The sequence below is a fragment of the Ischnura elegans genome, chromosome 11 (assembly GCF_921293095.1).
Source record: "Ischnura elegans chromosome 11, ioIscEleg1.1, whole genome shotgun sequence".
Lineage (NCBI taxonomy): Eukaryota > Metazoa > Arthropoda > Insecta > Odonata > Coenagrionidae > Ischnura > Ischnura elegans.
This window is the reverse complement of record NC_060256.1, coordinates 55,840,321-55,862,047: the sequence shown is the minus strand read 5'-3', so window position 1 is coordinate 55,862,047 and position 21,727 is coordinate 55,840,321. Positions and strand designations below refer to the sequence as shown.

Sequence of the window (21,727 nt, the reverse complement as noted above, 5' to 3'; positions counted from 1 at the left end):
TAAAAAATTCGCTTGAGCTCTGGGATAGGTTTTATTCCTCAAACCCCCACCTTCTTGCTGCGACACTGCTGCCACCTGTCCTTCCTTCAATGATCATTTCCATTAGACCATTGTGTTTCATGACGTGGCCGATTAAGATGCTTTGTCTTCTTCTCATGATTTTCAAAATACTTCTCTCCTACTCTTCTCAGAGCTTTCACATCACTCACACAATCTAATCGCTCAAATTTGTTCCAGTAGGCATTGATGGGTTATGCTTCCGAGAAATTCAGATCATTTGCAATAAATTTCTTACAGTGTCATTTGAAACTTGTATAAGCTTGAAAATAGTTTGTGTGTTGCTAAATCTAGTCTGAGAAACATAAAAGACAATGAAACAGATTTTTATTTATCCTGTTTTCTATTAAAATTTAGCAACAGCAATGGTATTGAGTAGTAGTGTGTTATTTTTGGAAGGCTAGCTATAGCTCTCATGAAAGAACTATTTCTTCGAGGATTAAGCAACCAACCGTCAAAGAAATATTCAGTGAGGTTATCACGTTGACTGCCATACTGTTTTAGAACATACTTCCTGGGATGTGATCGGTGATTTTTAGCGTTTATGTGTCTTTGTTTAATGGCATGTAGAAATATCATTACTGGTGAATCTAAAATGAATTTGACTCTGTTTTGAAGTACTGCAGTCGTACTGACTTCTTGGTCTCTATCCAAGAGAGTACCCAGGATCAAAACTAGGGGGGGGAGGGGGGGGGGTGAGGGCAAGCCATGGTCATTCAAGCTGTAACATTTTACATTTTAGCATGGAAAAGGTGAATGAAACCAACATTTTAAGACAATTATAATAGGGCTTTATTAGTTTTTAAAATTATTTGCTTAAAAAACATTTTAGTAACATGTTTTAAACTAATAATAAAGAAAAATTGTTGAAAATTTTCGATTCAATCCAGTCTGATTTTCCTAAAGACTTAAGCGATTTTTGCTTCCAGGGGGAGGGAGCTGCCCCCTTCTGCACCTCGCTGGATACGCCCATTCCTCTATCCATTTCTTAACAATCAGTCTCAGTCACCCATGGCGTGGCGTGATTCTTCTAGGATTCAGTCACTCTGTGGCCTGTGACTACGACTGGCACGGCAGTCAATATGTTAAAATGTTACTATTAATCTCTCTTAACACGTTGAGTACGGATGGCAAGAATTCTCGCCATTTTTTTTCAGAACGTTCCGGACGGATGACGAAGATTCTCGTCATTTAGGCGCGTCAACCTTAACAATTTTAAAACGTACAATACGTATTCGTTAGTACGTTTTCAGCTGTTGTTTGTTATTCATAATGAATTGATGCATCATAACGTTTGATTGGGTAAAGTTATAATCTAAACATTAGCTTTTTAACCATGTTTAAACCAAAGGCATTACGCCCTAATAGGCACATATTTCCCATAATCGGCGTTCCTAGGAATTTAAATGCCCTGGTACGCAACGTGTTAATGCCATGTGCAATGCTTGATTTTCATGAGGTCTTTTCTTCTTCTTCTAGGAAATGGTGTGGTCGTTCATCTGCCTGGACTCTTTGAAGAACTTCAGAAGAATGAGAACAAAGGGCTAAAGGAATGGGATAAACGACTTCTGATTTCAGATCGAGCTCACCTGGTTTTTGACTTCCATCAGGTAGGATTAGCGAAATGAGAGCTTGGTTCAGGGCAGGTACTTAATTTTCATGTTTGACCGACCATCATTTTGTCATCAATTGTGTAAAATGACCTTGCGAATGTGGTAGTTGGCTATGCAGCTTGGAAATTTTCCTGGAAAACTGAGGAATTAAACAGTTATTTAGGAAATGCATTTATTTACATGCCTGAGGAAAAATTGATACTAACATAATATGAAATATATGTATTAGTTGCAAAAATGAAATAAAACTATAGACTAGGAGAACGAGGTAAATTAAAAATTGAACTTCACTTACAAATTTTTGAAGTATGAAATAAAGGTATTTAATTTGCTTTAATATAATGGTTAGGAACCTTTCTCTTGCTCTGGTGAACCTTACACCACTATTATTTTATGTAGGACTTTCCAAATGCTTTAACTGTATTTGAACTCGTGACCCTTTGATTATCAGCAAAGTAGAATACACGCACTAGGCCTCCATTTTCCTAGGGTACCTAGAGATGAAAAATAATTGGAATACTATTTCTCTGTCAATTTCTTTGATAGTTCATTGTGCTTGGAACACATTAAAGTTTTGTTTTCAGTACATACTTATATGCATTTTCTCCTATAGTTTATGTGATTCAAACGTACAGCATTGGAAAAGAATTTTTTTATGCAATGCATTTATTTTACACATTACTATTATAAAAATGCTTTCTAATTGCTTTAGACTCTGTGCATCACAAAAATAATGTAGATATGAAGCAACACTATGGCTTCAGACTAATCCAGTGAGCAATACTTAATAATAAATGGAATGAATTAGTGATTTTTTAATGAAGGTTTCCCAGAATTTCATGCCAGTTTATTCATTCTTATCCTAACCGAAGATAATACTAAGTGTATGAAAACGTGTGGTGAAATGTATTGAAAAACAACCTTGAGATCAGGAATCTGAAGATAGTAAAAAAATATGTTGAAAGCACTCGTTAAGTAAAATATCTGTGGATAATTGCCAGTAAAATTTAATTTACTAGCAATTTACATGTGAGAATTCCACCAAATTAAGCCTAAAACAACTCTGTCTATACTTTGCTGAGTTTTTGAGTTTAATTTGGTTTTTGAGTTAATTTTATATTTCTCACCATCAATTACTCAGGGAAATGATAAAGGAGGTATTTAAGTTTCTACTTATCAATTTCATCTGCATTTATAGGAACAGCTGTGTGGAAATGCTATATTACATGAATTTGTAACCTATCAAATTTTTTTCTAAGCTCTAATGCTTTTCTTAAGATTCTGGCGTAAATATGGTCAGGAAATATTATATGCATTTTGCATTGTGTATCATCGAGTGCATATTTGCGAATAGTTAGGTGGTCCCATAATTTTTATCTTGGAATTGGATTTAAATTCAACCATTGATATTTCATTTTACCCTCCCTTACAGTGTATGCTATGCGTGTTAAACTGTGCTAAACATCAACATTCTCATGTCATTTTACAATAAATTGTGATGAAGTTGGTTTTCTGTGGATCCATGGTGTCAATTTATATGTTGGATTTTTTTTTTTAACTGATAAAAATTGATTGGGTCTAGAAATTCATTCTTGTTGTACTTGGAATTCTATAACATAGAAAAAAAGCATATTTGAACGTTTAAATGAAAATTGATTTTAAAATTGTTTTTCATCGAAAGGGATACCTGCTTGTAATTATATTTTTTTCATTTCTATGTAATCTATAGGTGTTAACATTTTCTTAAAGGCATCCATTGATTTACCAGGTGTTCTCATTACTTATGTATTGATATTTTTGGTTCAAGGGAGAGTGTAATAGTTTCGGAGATGCGAAGTTAGTAGTGGCATAATCTGGTGATTGAAACACTTGCAGTTGGCTTTAATCTCTTTTGCCTCGCTGGCTCTGTCCACCTATTAGCAGGTGGATGGATTACAGGAGCTGGAAAAGGGACTCAAGTCCCTTGGCACAACCAAGAAGGGAATTGGCCCAGCGTATTCATCCAAGGCGACACGCAATGGCATCAGGATGGCTGACCTGCTGGGCGACTTCAGCCAGTTTGCTGAAAAGTAGGTTGCCCGTGAAAGTAGGTATTGTGTGAAACCCTAGGTTTTAACCCTTCTCTTATCCCAAAATTTTTTCCAATCAAAAGTATTTTGCTTTGAAAGGTGTGATTGAAAGAGTGTGATAGCATTGGTCCTAAAGCACTTCTTGCGTCAAAAGTAGCAATTTGTACCTGAATAGGCTTTTTGTGATAGTTAGGGAAACCATTAGAGCTATTATCAGTTCAGCCCATGGAGTAGTGTATTATAATTGGATATTTTAACCATTGGGCTGTAGGAGTTTACAATTTTAGCTGCTATCCATTGCAGAAGAGACCCCCTGTTCTAGAGGCACCCCCTGCCACGAGGGCTGGTCATGTAGAGTTAAGCCCCTTAGTGATCGTTAAGGTGACAGAAAGTGCCAAAGTGCAAGGTATCCTGGTAGCAATAAAAATTTTGAGTGAATCCCGTAGTGAGCGTGCAAAACACATAAAAAGGCTACTGCACTCTAAGTATATTGCTTTGCAATAATAACTTCCTCTTGAGAAATGTTCAGTATTTCTAAGTATTAGTGTGAAATAGTATTTATATCCCTGTCAGGAAATGTTTTATGTGAATAAACAGCCCTGCCTCATTGTGAGGTCTCCAAAATATGCCAGATTGATTTACGAAGTGGCAGAATTTGATAGCTCGTAAAGTAGAACTTCTATTTTCGTATTCCTATGGCTGAATATGTCAAAAAGTTCATATTCAGTTCCCCTGACAAATTTTGGGGCCTGTGTTTTATGGGCTCTAGTTGTTTGCTTCTTTGCTCAGTTAGCACTGTAGCTCTGCATGCCGTGTAATGAATTTATGTTAATAATTATATTTTTTTGAAGTGAAATGATTTTACTTACTTTTAGAATTGCTGCCAGTGGAAAGTACGCAAGTTATTTAAGCTGTTGTTTATTTTTCTCTTTAAGCCTTAATGTTTTATGTAGGCTTAATAAAATGGTTCATTTGTTTCAGTATTGTTGGTACAGTTATCATCACTTGTGGTATTTATCTGTGCTGAAGTCTAATATTTTCATTTGTAAAATACACTTAATTTTTTTATTGATGGCTTAATCTTCCATTTATAATGAACATGAACCCACTTGAGCTAATTATTTTCAAACTTGACTCAGCACTTGAGAAAATTGTCAGTATTCATTGTACTTACATTTTATCTTGTCTTTGCATGTGTGGTCAGTTATGTTGTATAAAAGCTACGAATAATGTGAAAATACTGTGTCAGCATTTTCGTGCCTAGTTCCTATTTTAACCTATGGAAATGATATTGTGCTATGTCAGGGGATCTGGATTTGAATTAATTCGATGGATTTCCTTATATTCCTGCGCTGAAAAATGGATTTCTTACATCATCATAAGTTTACATTTTCTACGTTCTCATTTCTATTTCATTAAAACCACTTGGAATTGATTCATTGAATAATTTAAAACCATATTAATAGTGTTGTTTTACTCATGAGCTGTGGAGAGGTGTTTTGTCTCTGTCTTTGGCTGTCGCCCTAATGTTCTACTTCAATCCTGTCCCTCAAGGTTCAACAGTCTTGTTGAAATGTATACAAGGATGTTCCCCCACCTGACCGTGGACGTGAAGGCTGAACTGGAGCGTTACAAAAACTATGCAGAGTGCATCCGTCCCATGGTGGTGGATACCGTGTCCTATCTGCACAGAGCTCTGAAGGAGGGACAGCATATCTTAGTGGAAGGAGCGAATGCGGCAATGCTTGACATTGACTTTGGTATGTTTATCACTTAGTTCACCCTGGGCACTTCCAGGGGGAACTAGTAATCACTGCATAACCTTTATGTAGTGAAACTGTAGTGAACCATTGTAAACCTCCATACTTCATACCACCCCTATGGTCCCGTCAAATTTACATGTAAATTTATAGGCAAACCTCTATGTAGTGAACCTCTTTATCTCGTAAAACCTGTTTAGAGAGGTTTTAGTGATGCAAACCTGGCAATGCTTGACATTGACTTTGGTATGTTTATCACTTAGTTCACCCTGGGAACTCCCAGGGGGAATGAGTAATTACAGTAAAACCTCTATGTAGAGAACCTCCTTATTTCATAAAACCTCCACTTATCATACCAAGGAGACACCCTCAATATTGCCTAACTAGCTCTGCAAATCACAGACAACTGGAAACCATTGATGCAGCCGCAATTACGTACATGGAATGACATTTTCAGCAATAATGTTTCATGCTTATTTTTTTCTTTTACACCTTAAATGTGCTGTAATTTTCATGTTAATCATTAGTTACCACCATTTTGTTCCATATTAGAGCATACCTAACAGTAAATGAGAAAAAAAGTATCCAACTATACAAATATTTTTAAGTGACTGTTGATTTCAGAGAGATCAAATTGTTTCCTCTTAAATTATGTTAAAAAAGCACGCAACAGCGCTCGCTTTCTGTGCATTTCATTTGCGAAGGATATGAAAAAATGGTGCCTATCAATAAAACCTCTCTATAATGAACCTCCATACATCAAATTGCCTAAATGTTGGTTCCCTCCATTACAAAGTGAAGAGGTTTTACAGTATAAAGATAATAATAGTGTAGTAACTTGGGATGTACAAGTAGTACTTTTCGATTTTAGTGGAGTTGTATAAACTAATTTAATTTTTGGACCAGCCAATATCATAATGCATGTACAGGCGGTCCGCAACTTTTGCACACAATGCATTCCTGAAAATGTGTTCGAAACCTGAACCATTGAGTTCCATACTAATTAGGGGTTGCATTCCAAAACAGCAAAATATACATACTAAAACCTTACTTTCTGCACAGATTTTATTTTAATTAACTAATGTTAAATAATAAATTAATAAAATTCCTCAAATTAAATAATGTCTTTTGAAAATATGTAAATAAAAGTTTTTAAAAAATTGACCTTCAAAAATCGATGTTAAAAGGCTTTCAGCATTGTTTGACAAGCTCTAGAAAAAAAGGAGTGTATTCTCAGTACTAAAACTTATACTGCTAGTAGTTTTTTAAGTATGGTGTTGAAAAGTTAGTATTGACAAATTTTCCCAAGTTTTTACGGAAAGATTTTTACTGACTGTCTTCTATGACAGAAAAATTTTTAAAATGGTTTCTGAAAGTTCTTATCATGCTAAGCACACTGGTTTTTAAATTATTCTGATATCATTTAAAATAGCTTTGAAATTAAAATTTATGCAAACCACGTTTTTCATCAAAATTTGCCCTACAGCACTTTTAAAAATGGCTGCCGAAAAAAGTATGGCTTGTAATTTTTGTAGCGTTTTGTGATTGTCTAGTTGTAGGGAACCAATATTTTAAAAATCATAATTAAAAATGAGGATCGACAAATTTATTTATAATTGGATGGTTTGAAATGGAATAACACTGCTTGGAGCTCACTGAACATAATGGATAACAGGCAGAGTAAAAGAAAATCAGGGAACTAAATATAGTTCTTTCATTGTAAATGTGAATGGTATGTTTTTGTTGCTTTTAGGTACTTACCCTTACGTGACCTCATCAAACTGCAGTATTGGAGGAGTATGTACCGGGTTGGGAGTGCCTGCACGTAATATTGGTGATGTTTATGGAGTTGTCAAGGCTTACACAACCCGTGTTGGAGATGGACCATTCCCTACAGAATTATGCGATGTGAGTGTTAATGGGGTTTTACTAACTTGGCCAGTGCAAGATTACAGTGGTCTCATGGTTTATAAATGGATTATATTTAGGTGAAAAATGATTCAGCCTACTGGTATTTTTGTGTTGTTAAAATGAATAGTTTCTCATCCTCGTGGCCATTTATCTCACTTGATTGGTTTCTGTGAGATTCTGATATTTTTAATCCTTTTACTGAAGGATCTAAGGTTTTCCCGGCGAAAAGACTGTAGGAAGAGTTCTCAGGTTTCCAGCTGGGTCCAAGGGTTTTTCTGCACCTTGGTTTTTCTGCATTCACCCTGGAGACGATGGCAGAGTTAGCCTTCGAAACGTCGGTGCAGAAAAACCCTTGGACCCGGCTGGTACCCCGAGAACTCTTCCCCCAATCCTTTTACTGCGAGCCCATTTTGTGTGGGATGTGCTGAGGCTGCCTAGGCTATTTTCCTGAATTTGTAAGATTTCAGATTTTAACCCTCTAAATGCTATCCTTCTTCCTAGGGTACTAGGGAGAAATGCGGGGAGGGTATTTTAATGAAATATAGCGACTACAAAAAACAAACAACACAAAGCCAATTTATAACATATCCATTTGCGTATTTTTTTTAATTGATGGGGTTAAACAGGTTAACACATTCCATGCGGGCCCTATTTTCATGAACATCGTCAGAGTCAGCCGATAAAACAAGAAAGAAAAATAGAAAGAGGTTTTGTGCCATAACTTCTGTTCAAATGCTGCTAAATACAAACGGTGCTCACGGGTCGAAAGAGGGAAGCTTGTTTAAGGCCATACACATGATCAGAAGACTCAGAAGTGGATATTAGTCACGTACAGAGGAGGAGAAAGACCCCAACCGGCAGAGCACGTCAATGACGAGCTCTGCGATAGATGTGTTAATATTGGCAAAATATTTTTACGTTTACTGTTGTACGTTATAGCAACTTAAATAATGGACTACGTACGAGCCGATATATCGTCCCGTTGCACTCAACACGTTAAATTATTATATATAAATTAAGTCCCCGGCATACAAGAAGATGTGTTCTGAGTTCCTGAGTTGAATTTGTTAGTAAGTTGAAAAAAACCTAAGCAAATTCCTAAGTTGAATTTGTTTATAAGTTGAAAAAAACCTAAGCAAGGTACAAAAAGTGTTGGGTCCTTTCCCTCCTCACTGTCGGGCACCTCGGCGAGTGTCACCATGCTCTGGGTTTTTCCAGGTTCGGCCTTTTCAACCGGCCTCTTTCTCTCCTTTCTCGTGGTCTCCACCAAGGGGGCTTGAATCGCACCCTTTTGGAGTGAGGGCTCCTAGGCAGTGCCTTTACTCAAGGGTCAGTAACCCTGTCTCATCATGCCCTTGCTGAGTGGGAGTCAATCAGTGTTTTACGAAAGCTGGGAGCGTGTGGATGCGGAGTTTTTCCGTGCGCTTCGCCGGAAGTCAGGCGTGAAATAAAGCAAATTCAATTAAAGGTGTCCTCACCTTTTATTAAGCATAAACTAGGGATCACATCCCTGTGCCCTCACCTTCTGCTTCACCACGGGCCAGATTGCACAAACAAAAAGTGTAGTTAATCCTGCAGAATGTTACATTGCATTACACTTTTGAGTGAACTCACAATGTTGACTGACTGATCTCGCTGCGTGTGCGACGTGGCAGTAGCTGAAAAAAATTTGCTGACCAAGAGGAGGAGGAGCGGGCAAAATGTTGAACAGTTCCTCATTTCATAATTGTGCAATTGATACTTCGTTTAGAATGCCCTAAAATCAAGTTCCTCTACGCCACACCATGTTGCATCAGCCAATCTTAAAGGGGCAAGATTTTGAATTTCCGATACGCTTCAATTATAGGGGATATTATTGAAAACATGTAATTCATTGTTTGTGTTATGTGGATGGGAACTGTTTTTAACCCAATTGTTTGCATTTCAACAGGAAATTGGTGAAACCCTCCAGACAAGAGGTGGCGAGATTGGAGTGACGACCAAGAGAAAGAGGCGCTGTGGTTGGCTTGATATTCCCGTCCTCGTGTACACTTCGATGGTCAATGGCTACTCAGGGTGAGTTTGAAATTCTCTATACACCAAGGCTATCTACACATCTATCTATTCTCAACAAATACACCTTGTTCCATCTGGGTAAGGTTGGCAAATCTTTACTCAAGGGAAGCAAAATTGGCTGTTATCTTTCATGACTGAGGTACCAGTCAAGGGAATGATGGGGAAATAAAAATTGGGACTGGAAAACATGGGAATGTGAGAGAAATTAGATTATGGTCAGTGATGTACTCCAGTCATGCAGCAAAAAGATGAAAATTGTGATTGAATGTGCAAAGCCCTGCTGCGTTTAACACTTTGAGACTGAGTGTCATCTATTGGTGATGGCTGACTATTCTTGGCAGCAGTAACCTTGTAAGCTCCATTCTTCACTTTCCCCTGGCCTAATCATCTCCGATCTTTATGAATGTTGCCAGTAGGTTATCAGGCATCTGCAGTCTGGTTTCGACCTCTCTTGTGACAACAGCACTCTCAGAAAGTTTGTAAACTTTGGGAGAGTGCTGTGACAATTTTTCTGATTACGTGCAGTGTTTTGGATCACAGCGAAGTTACAATTTTTAAGGCAGTGCAGAAACAAGTGACTTTGAACGCAGTCACGTGCACAGTTGTAAAGTTAAATACACCTAAGGATGAAGTTCGCCATGAAAAAATATTTGACTCAGTCGCGATTGGAACCCGGAGCTCCCGATACACCACCAAGCCATTTTATCGGAGCGAACTTCTGGATGGGTTTTACGGAACAAGATGTTGACGTCACTATTACAATTTTTAGCTTTGGGCCGAAAATGTTAAGCGGTGAGTGGGGTGTTTTGTTGCCACCCTGCCTTGATGGTACCAGGTAGCCATTGGTCCAAGTTGGTTTTATGAATGGTATCATGAAGATTATAAATACTTTCTATTTTATAGGTTTTTCCTGATTAATCTCTTTGCATTGAGGGTTGCCTGTTCATTTATGTTTGTCTCTCATTTATTTTACAGGATTGCATTGACCAAATTAGATATTTTGGATACCCTCAGTGAAATCAAAATTGGTGTGGCTTACAAGAAGAATGGGAAGAAGCTTGATTATTTTCCTGCCAATGCAGCGGAGCTTGGATCAGTGGAGGTGTGTATTTGAAGTCAAATAGGTAGTTAGATGTCTGTTAAAAAAATTTGAGAAGTGGTGGAGTTATGTTACACTGCTCTGCTCTTTTAATGAGTATTAGAAAGTATCATGTTTCACCATATGAATAATGTTTAATGAATATTAATACCGAATTCCATTCATAAATCAATACCTATTTAATTATCTATGAATCCAAATGACTGATCATATCATAAATTTATTAGGTGGAGTACATCACTCTACCTGGATGGATGACCAGCATAGAAGACATCAGAGAGTACAAAGAACTTCCTGAAAAGGCTAAGAATTATGTTGAGAAGATCGAAGAGCTCCTTGAAGTGCCTGGTAAGTCATAGATATGGTTGGTTATCCAGCTACATCTGTCCTCATGATTGATAATGTATTTATGTAGTTCTTTAGAAACAAAAGAAGTTCAAATCCAAACGTACATTCCCATGTTTTTTGTTTAAGAGCTAAGAACTAAGGCTACCCTGAGGAGTGAACATGATTCAGTATTATTAGAGCAGTGAGCTAATAGTTAGAAGGGCTGGTTAGCCTGACAAAGAGGGGAAGCTGCAGGAAGCTTAGAATACACTGGAGGTGGGAATTAGTATGAGTATTCCGTCACAAATGGAATTGCCCTGTTATTAATTAAGTAGTGAGTAATTAGTAGTTGCTGCCACAGTGAATTCATCATTACTAAATCTGAGGGGTTGACAGCTAGACTTGTGTGCAAGCCTCTGGGGCCGTAATGAATGCACCTCCCTGAAATTTTTCTATCTGTTCTCATACATATTATGTTATAAGCAAGGAAGCCATTCTTAAGGTTTTATTTTGAAATGAATGTGAAGCTGTTAGATGAAAATCGTCACCCCATTTGATTAAAAACATTTCTAACCTACAGCGCAAAATAAGTACAGTGGAACCTCGTTAAAGCGAGTACGGGCTATAGCGACACCCCCGCTATTACGAGAGATAGCCGATGCACCGTCAATTGACCCTATAATAAGCGTGTTAAAACATTCGTTTTTACGAGACCCTTTCGGTGTTGGCTCTCGCCATAGCGAGGGTTTCACCGCCGGAAGACTTTCATCAAGACTCCTTAACCGGTGCTTATAAATTGTTTGAATAGTTAGTCGTTATTTGAGTAAGGAAATTTAGTGATGCAAAAAAACATCGCCTTTCGCCTGGATTTATGCTTACGTTTATCGGATAGATGTTTATCTGTCGCCGCACCACTCCTGTTCCTGTATATCTGTTCGCAACAGGTATATTGGCTATTATTTGCTCCACCTCCAGTAAAGCGACAATTCGCTATAGCGAGTGTTTATTTGTGCACCGTGGGGTGTCGTTATATCGAGGTTGCACTGTACTTTATCATTATTTATATCACACCACCTGTATGATCAGTCTGATTATCATGTGACCATGACATGGGGGCACGCTTCCCTTGATCATATTTGTTTCAGAATTAGGGTTAAAGTAAGCACTACTGACGTATGACTTGCCTGTTGTATTTTATCCAAATGCCTTTCCACCAAATGTGCTAATGCAATGGTAGCACTACTAACTTGCTAAACAAGGTATCTTAAATGCCTTAGAGGCTGGACGAAGAAATGGAACAAGGTGTCACTTGGACGTCATCATCAGTCAGCAATTTGAAGATTGCTTTGGCTAAGCCTTCCCCTCAATTATCCTATCAGCTAATCTTTTTACACTGGCATAATTCTTTTACTTTACATTCTTTATCATCTACTCTATGTAATGTCATTTTCAAAAGTTATAGGACAAAGTTTGTGGTAATACTTTAGCTCCTCAAGGAAATTTAGTTTCCCTTACTACCGTATTTCACTGAATATAGTCCCCCCCCCCCCTCCCTAATTTTGAGGCTTCAGTTTCGGGAAAAGTAATAAAAATGCGTTTGAATATAGTCCCCCCCCCCCCTTTGCTTTTACCATGGGCAAAAAAGGGGGGACTATATTCAGACATCTATGGTACTTTTGTTATCATTGGCAACGCACTGCAAATATTTCATTTGCGCATGAAGATATACAGTGAAACCTCGATATAACGACACCCCACGGTGCACTAATAAACACTCGCTATATCGAATTGTCACTTCACCGGAGGTTGAGCAAATAATAGCCAATATACCTGTTGCAAACAGATATACAGGAACAGGAGTGGTGCGGCGACAGATAAACATCTATACGATAAACGTAAGCATAAATCCAGACGAAAGGCGATGTTTCTTTGCATCACTAAATGTCCTTACTCAAATAACGACTAACTATTCAAACAATTTATAAGCGCCGCACTGAATAAAAATCATGCAGAGCATTGTTTCGTCAATCATTTTATTTATCGAACGACAGTTTACCACATAAATTTGAGACTGAGCACTCCATTAACTTCATTTCTAACAGATCGCTAGCAATTACAGAGGTTAAGGAGTCTTCATGAAAGTCTTCCGGCGGTTAAACCCTCGCTATGGCGAGAGCCGACACCGAAAGGGTCTCGTAAAAACGAATTTTTTAACATGCTTATTATAGGGTCAATTGACGGTGCATCGGCTATCTCTCGTAATAGCGGGTGTGTCGCTATAGCCCGTACTCGCTTTAACGAGGTTCCACTGTATGTATTTATGAAGTGTGGCACTCAGGGGGAGAAATTACTTGCAAATGTATCATTCTGTTTCAATTTATGCGGGGTTTAATGATTACTTTAGGGGGAAAATACAGCGTACTTCCCTTGGTTTTCGTTGTTGGTTTGAATTTTGCATATTATTAGACTGTCTTTGGAAGTAGTTTCGGTGGTGTAGTGGAGTTAACGTGCTGCTGTGATGGCATTGGTTGTTAGATCAAGTCCTTGTCCTGGAAAACATTGCTCATAACTTTTTTCAGTTCATTTACTTGTTTTGTATATCTTGAAGGCTTCAGATAATCTTAAATTTGCTGTAACAGTTTTATATACTTATTTTTACAGTAACTAATAAATAATAGGTAATACTTTTTTAACATAAATCGAAACAGAATGATACATTTTCAAGTCATTTCTCACTCTTGCGTGCATATATCTTCATGTGCAAAGGAAAAATTGTTGGTACGTAGCCATAGGCGGATCCAGGGGGGGGGGGGGGGGCACGGGGGCACGTGCCCCCCCCAGACCCTCAAAAATATGCATGATTTTTAATACGGTCCCATTATCATTGCGTTCGTTTTGTATTATGAGGTATCCTTGTGCCCCACCCAGAACAAAATCCTGGATACGGCCTTGCTTGTGCCCCTCCCAGAAAAAAATCCTGGATCCGCCCCTGTACGTAGCCAATGGCAACAAAAGTAGTAAGGGAAACTAAATTTCCCCAAGAAGCAGAAGTGGCACCACAAACTGTCCGGGCTCCCACTTAACCGTGAACACCTTAAAACTGTGAATAAGCCGTGAATTTTGTCTACCATGGAAAAACTGTGAATTTCGTCATAAAACATAAAAAAATCTCTTGAACCTGATTACAGTGAGTCCTCGTTCTACGTCACGCCGTTTAACGTCATTTCGCGATAACGTCACGAAAATTTTACCACCGTGATTCGTTTATCGTCCCTTCGCTTTGCGATAACGTCACGTATTTTAAATTTCGCCCGAGAAAAAAGGCGAAGTGGCAGGCGTTACAGGTTGTTTGTTTCGTGGGCGGTAATACGGTTAGTCTATTCAAAGTGTAAAACGGTGTGTATATTGTTAATTGCGATGACGGTTTTGGCAAATTTTAGCATCAGAGACATTTCCACGAAAATGTCCAAGAGAACAATGTTCAAAATAATTTTGGTTCCTGTTACTGCGACGATGTTTCAGCGATGATGATGCACAGGCGACGCCCGCCCGCCTCAATTCGCAACTAAAACCATCTCTTCAATTTCATAATCCCAGTTTGCCCGCCCTCGCTCATTTCTGCCATTTTGATTTCGCTCCTGACCGGTCCGAAAAGAAATTCTCGTAGCGAGGGTAGGGCCTATGGACCGGAGCACCGGATCCCCGGTCTGTAGCGTCTGGTAGCATTCATTGGACTGGCGAAGCCGAAAAGCAAATGCGGGAAGATACAAAAATGGAGAAGGAATTACGTCACTGCTGCTATTGTCGTCGATGAAGACAGGAACTCGTATTTATGCCATAGTTTGGCATTCCCATCGTAAAAAATTCCCCAGATATGATACGCTAAAATTTTTTCGCATAGGAATTGTGAGGTCTAGGAACCGATATTCAATTTTTACATTGTTTTTATGGGATATTATGCTTCGATTAACGTCATTTCGTTTATCGTCACATTTTTCAGGAACGGTTGGTGACGTAAAACGAGGACTCACTGTATAAACTACCTTTGACAGACGAAAAGAAAAATCGATGTGTCGATTGTGTTTCGAGGTCAGTCACTCGCAGACGCTGTCCTCGCATTTATCTGCACACATATTCAGAGAGCAATTATTGGTCCGTATGCTATGATGACACATCGATCTTACGCCTGTGATTGGAAGACCGTTCACCTGTAAAGTTTTCATTAACCCTGGCGAAATATCGGACACTTCTTCACTTCCCTGCTCCCTCCATTTTCCCACTCACAACCTTAAGCCGGACCTGAATTTTGCTAGCGATAGGTTATGTCCTAAGAGATACCTTTCTCATTGTTGCGTTTGCATTTAGGGTGTCTGTCGCGTTTGTTAAATTTTTAGTTGAAGTGCGTGATCAATATTTCTGACTTAAATGGTTCATCAACTTACTGTGAATTTCAAGACATTTTGCCTGTGAAGACCTGGTAAAAACCGTAAATTTTATAACTTAATTAGAGTAGGAACCCCAACTGTGTCCTAAAACTTTAGAAAGTGACTGTATCTTATCCTAGGCCTTCCTCTGCCACTCTTTCCTTTGTCCTTCAAGGATTATTTTCATCAAAAACGTTGTGACTCATGATGTAGCTTATTTGGTTGTCCCATCTTCTTCCCAAAGTTTTCAGAAGACCTCTCTCCTACTGTTCTTGATACTTATACATTTCTCCCTTGATTTATCCATTTTATCTTCTTCGTTTTTCTGTGGCACATTTCAAAAGTTCACAACCTTAATTTCTGTACCTCTGTTATTTACCCTGACTCAACGCTATAATGAAACAATCTCCGAATGGAAGTCCTAACGAATTACTTCTGTACGTCAATGCCTATATTCCTGGCTGTTAAGAGACTCTTCTTTTTAAAGAATGCCCTATTAACTTGAGCTATTATCATATTTCCATCTTGCTTAGTCCATCAATAGTGACTCTTCTAGAAGAACTCTCCTTCATTTTTTCTGCTTGCCATAGTATTTGTTTGTTAAATTTTAGGGGGCGTTACTTAATCACTAACTTATGGCTGCTGTCAATACATGTTCCACAATTAATTAAGCTCTACAAAAAGAGCTTAATTAAGCTCCCTTACATTTTTAATAAGGTCTTCAGGAATATTGTCAGTTCCAGATACTTTTCCATCCAAAGGTCCTTAATTTCTGTGTACAATTTGAATCTTAAAATGTATGTTCCTGTATCATCCTTTTTGATTCCACCTGTCTCTTCAATTATTTTCAGGTTAAGATTATATTCTTTGTTTATTCACTATCCAATATTCAGCTTCTACTTTTCCCTGTGCAAGGTTGTTGGCACATTTTGGCTGATTATTTATCCACATTATCTTCATCATTAGACTGCCACTTATTCTTTAAATATGTGCTCAACTGATGTAAAAATCACAAATTGTTGATCAGTCATGCTCTTTCCTACTGGTCAGTCGTGCTCGCAAAGTTGCAGTCCTTTCATTAGCTTGTCGCTGGAAAGACATGGCACAGAAACAACCTATAAATTGATTTTAAGACTTAGTCAAAATGATAGTTAGTGGCATAATTGGTGGTAGTGAGAAAATTATAACCCCTGTGAATGGTTGAGTGAGGAACTACCATATTTGATGGAGTACTTTATAAGATGCACCTTATTTCCAAAATAATAGCTCAAAAAAATCACCTGCATCTTATATGTAAAGGATCGACCTCCATGGGTTAATGTTCAATTCTGACTCCGTTATAATTACTACTGTGTATTTATTATGCAAGTGGAGAATGTTGTAGTTGTTATTTTTATTATTAAGCTCATTGATATTATGTGGCATTATTTATTGTTTATTTATTATATTTTATATTACTATCCTTTTGCTTCCTCATGCAATATCGAAGAAGTTGGGAGCGAGATATTGAACGAGCTTGATGGTAGAGTGGAACCAATCCCTAGGTCGTGGGTTTGAATCCCTCCTGGGTAGGTGATCCCTAACCAGGGCATGGATGTTTGTATTGTGCTTTGTTAATGTTGGAAAACCCGTTGTAAAGGCCAAAATGTGCTGTTTACGGGGAAATTGGAAATAAATAAATAAATTCGAACTTCGGTATTCGAACAATGCTAAAAAATCGTGGATAATTCGAATATTATTTTGGATAATTCGAGTTTTTGGTGTGTCAAATTAAGGTGTAAATATTCTGTTAGTCAATGAAGTACGTATTCAATGCTTTTAACACATTCAGCGCATGTGTTAAAAGCGTTGAAGCGTTAACACATTCAGCGATCGTGTGCATGGCCTTCAGCAAGCTTCCCTCTGTTGCTGCTCTGGATAAACCGCTGGCGGATAATCGGGAGTCTGCTGTAGCCAAGTTCGACTGTATTTATACGATCAAACTTGTTCAATATCTCTCTTTGATTGATACGACAGTATGAGATCTAAAAGGAATTATCTTAAGTTGCTGAGGTGGCACGCCTACGTGTAGACGTTTTTTCTTTTGCATGCCATACTGAAATGAGGATGCATTTTACATGCCGGTATGTTGAGTAGAAACATTATGATTGCTTTCATGCTCTCATCTCCTTTCTTATTTTTACTTACAGTTAGGTGGATTGGAGTCGGAAAAGGAAGAGAGTCCATAATAAGTGTTTATTGAAGAACCGTTCACGAACGTTAAGCACTGGTGAAATGACGGGCTGCACACGTTGAATGATGGGGCCGGCCACCTCTTTTAATCTCCTTTCTGGATATATATGATTTTCATTTCTTTGTCCTGCTGCTCTGGTGTGGGGTGCTGTTTTCGCAGTGGGATCATCTCTCTTTCTAGTTCCTCATCAAGGGATCTATAAATTATTCTTTTAAATGGACTGATGCGTCATCGTGCTTGCAAAATTTTCAGCCTCTCAACTTGTGGTTTTGGAAGAATTACACCCAACCAATTTTCATTCGTTGCCAATTTCAGTGGAGTGACACACCATATAGGCATTTTTAACTGCTAAATTTAAGCTTCAACTGGCTTTTTTACAAAGAAAATTTCAAGGATTCTGAAGTCACTCGTTTCAAACTATTTTTCCAATGCACCTCGGCCACTTGATTGTGAATAACATTCCATAAATGCAAGCAACATGATCGAAGATACAGATACAAGTCAGTGATAGTTTATGATGTACAACTGAGGAGAGAAAATAAGCCCCAATGGCTGTTTTATTTTCAATCCAGTTATATTCTTTGGTTGACCTTATGACTCTCATCACTAATGGCTGGCCTTAAATTGCACCAAAGGCTGTTCGTTCGGTTTACACCATAAAAAAAGACTTCACAGGTTTCTCTGTGCTGTGTATTGCCATTGTGCCCTAATGTTAGTTCAATAATAATTGTAATATAGTCTCGGAGGCTTATTCTTGAGTGAGCCTTAATTGTTGATCTGTGTTATATAAAAAAAAAGGTCCAACTGCTTAAAAAAGAGAGTGGTCATGGAGCACCACATATGTTTTTGTCAATGTAAATAATTAATGTCATTTGCACTTTTTTTATGCGTACATGAAGCTGGGTGACATTTTTCTGTCGATTTGGTTTTGAATGTGTGAGTGTGTGTGTGTTGACTGGTTGCGCCACACTTCCCTTGAAAAACATGAACCTTTCAAAAGATGGAGAAATGGTGTTTTTGCAGAGCTTTGTCGGTTTTCTTGAGTGTAGTCATAACTTGTATGGCAGAGAGCTTTTTATCAATATTAGTGAGAAATCTGTGTCAACCTTTATTTATAATCATCATAGCTAAACTTATTGTGGTGATCACTTGTATTCTATTGTATCCTACATGTTTGGATGGATCTAAATGAATTTTTGCAATGATAGTGTTTGAGTGGCATATACTGTGTTAACATCTAAGGGTTAGAATTATCCAGACAGACTGCAGGGATGCATGGTCTTTGAGAAAACTAGCATCACTCGATCATTTATTCTAATAATAGTGTGATCCAACCGTGCATTAGAACAAATAAAACTTTATGTACACCCCTGAGAAGTTAGTGGCACATTTTTGTTGCTCATTTTAAGTCGTTAGCTAAATCTATATTTCTGGCTTACCTCATTGTCATTTTAATTTTTAAAAAGTTATTGTTGTCAAATTTTCACAAGCTCATAAAATATCAAATGAAAATTTGGACTGATGAATCAAAAGCATAGGCAATGGATTTCAATTTATTTTTTAAGTACGATAAACTTTGAAATCTTCAGGTTTGCTTTTGTGAGCATATCAGTATTAAAACTTATATTCATTTATTTCTATGCTTGCATGACTAACAAACTCAACTGTCATACTCTCATATTGCCACCAACGTGAGCATGATAGATGAACTTGAGCCTCTTAATTTTCTGCTAATCAGGTTTCTTAAGCGATGCTTTAGTTTCAACATCTTTACTATTGAATTCATAGTTAACCTTTCTCGCTGCTGCCTGACAGCATTATGGAATGCAATGAGGAATTTTCTCCCCTCTTCTGTTGTTTTAAATTGTTACCCCACTAACTGTGAAGCAAGTAAAGGTCCTCTGCATTTACTTGATCTACGGAATTAACTCTACAATACTACTTATAACTTTTATGATATGCAAAAATATGTGTTAGACAGTGTAAATTATTTTCACCAACTCTCTAACTTCCTATGTTGGACTACATTCAAGAAACTGCCAAGGAACCTGATCTCACCATGTAATTAAGTCGTATGAATTTAGTGGCATGTTTTTTAAAATGAGGCCTTGGCCTGTCGTGTTGGCCTAGAGCTTAATTTGCCCATTTTTTTTTAATATCTCATCCTCAGAAAGTGGAAGTTGCTGTTTTAATGTCAGTATTTTGCTTATATTTTGATTCGTTTCTCGATCATATTAGGGATTTATGCAGTAAATATTTTGCGAAGCATTTGAAAGAAGCTTCATGGAAAAGGGTGCATGGGAGCTTGAGGTAAGCACTGCCTCGTTCCCGAGTCCCTCGTAGTTTGGAAGAGAAATTTTAATGACTTAGGGTAGACTGGATTTGGTGTAAAAATTGATAATAGGTAGTTGATTGTGACTATGCTATATATTTTTTCTTTGCCCTACATTAGGGATTCTATGCCACTTAGCACCAAAGTCTCTGTTTGAAACAGTTTTGAATGAATTAGAACTTTGTTGACTTGACGGTCTAAAATCTTGTCTATAATGCATACCTTTTGGCTAGTAAAGACGCACATATAGCCTTTCCAGCCCACATAAAGTCATGATAACACCGCTGCCTTTAATCTACTCCTCTGAACTACACTTCTGGACCCAAGGAGAACTAAGGATGTTTCTCTGTGATTTGTCGAGTATAATCTGGGTGGATCAAAGTTAACCGAATGCTTCGGCATGTGTTCAATATGCCACATGGTGAAAATGGAGTTTTTTACCACAATCGTCTATGCAGTGAAGATTAATTCGGATCATCAAAGGGGATTATTTTATGAAAGCAGTGATTGCTCTATGTGAAAGAAAGGCTAAACCTTTTGACTATTTTGTATGTATTTTATATTTATCCTGCTGTCTGTTGAACTTGATGCCACTGTGATTACCAATGTTAAAAGTAATCTTAGTAATTATATTTGTTAGAGTATTTTCTTTCAGCCATATTGGAATGCAGTGCGATGGAATTCTTTCAGTTAGTTCCTTGTCTTATATTTTGGCTGAAGAGGTATTAAAGGCTAATGGCATTTTAATGGTATTTTAATTATTAAATCAGATGCAAATCTTATAACCTGGGATAATGGTTTTCAGAATGTACTCTTAACAACACTGAATTTTAATGCCTCGATGAAAATATGATTAAAGTAGTATGCAATTTTAGTGTTCAACTGTTGAGAGAATGTTATTACATAGGTTCAAATGATTGTTTATTCAGTTAAGCCTCTTTGTGATGGAATAAGTCTTGCTAAAAAAATTATGATTTAGAGCTGAATTGAAATTAGATACACTATGAGAATGTTAAAATATTTCAAAATCTATAATCTATGCAGAGGTTTTGCTGGTTATTTTGCTATATTTTTCTCTTTTTGTAGTCTTAGTGATTGAGTTTTATGTGAACCATGCTGGTATTTCTCATCATCGATTCAGTACAATCACCGTCTGAAAAAATTTATAATTAGGGGTCGTGAGAGCTTTGCGTTGTCGGTGAAAATTATAAAAACTGTTGAAATATTTCTCAAGTTATCACCAGAGGTTTTACTCTATTTATATTGTTGTGTATATATTATTATGAAGATCAGGCTCAAAGTGTGCAGCCAAATTAATTTCAGAGATAAGTTGTCACTTTAATTGGGTGCTCCTCTTACTTAGTATGTTTTTGTTTCCGAGTCCATTATTTCCTATCACATGGCAACCAACTATGGAAGTGGTTAATTAATGGATCTCTTTAAGTTCCTTCTGATGATTACGTTGAAAATGCTTTAAGAGACAGCCATCTCTGTGATCACGATTATAATATTGTAACAATAGATTTTATTTTCCTTCTATGCCGTTAATAAATCTAAGACACTACACATTTGGCTACCCACTTGAAATATAGCCGTACAACTCTAAGTGAGCTGATGGAAACATCTCTTCTTAATAAAATTGCCAGCCATGGAAATGTGAAGACCGTGTGTAGGCATTTTGTTGCAAAGAATTTGGAGTTTTTGCATGAACGTTTACTTTGCAGTTTGTTTTGCGATTGTGGTTGACATTTATTGGGTGCCTATTTTGTTACTGTGTACCCATTATTCTAAGAAAGGTTGTGACCCTTCTAAATTTTTGAATAAATGAACTGTGCCATGGAAAAATA

General features: G+C 37.5%; 1 protein-coding gene across 1 annotated transcript in view; it reads left to right on the top strand.

The window, feature by feature from the left end:
- Positions 1–21,727, top strand: part of LOC124168343 (adenylosuccinate synthetase) — a 108,732-nt gene extending 87,005 nt beyond the window's left edge. Inside the window, exons 3-10 of the mRNA XM_046546530.1 lie at positions 1,537–1,667; positions 3,591–3,739; positions 5,294–5,499; positions 7,253–7,407; positions 9,341–9,465; positions 10,441–10,567; positions 10,792–10,912; positions 17,505–21,727. Coding sequence (XP_046402486.1) covers positions 1,537–1,667; positions 3,591–3,739; positions 5,294–5,499; positions 7,253–7,407; positions 9,341–9,465; positions 10,441–10,567; positions 10,792–10,912; positions 17,505–17,557 — 1,067 coding nt within the window. The 3' untranslated portion in view covers positions 17,558–21,727. The remainder of the gene's footprint in view (positions 1–1,536; positions 1,668–3,590; positions 3,740–5,293; positions 5,500–7,252; positions 7,408–9,340; positions 9,466–10,440; positions 10,568–10,791; positions 10,913–17,504) is intronic.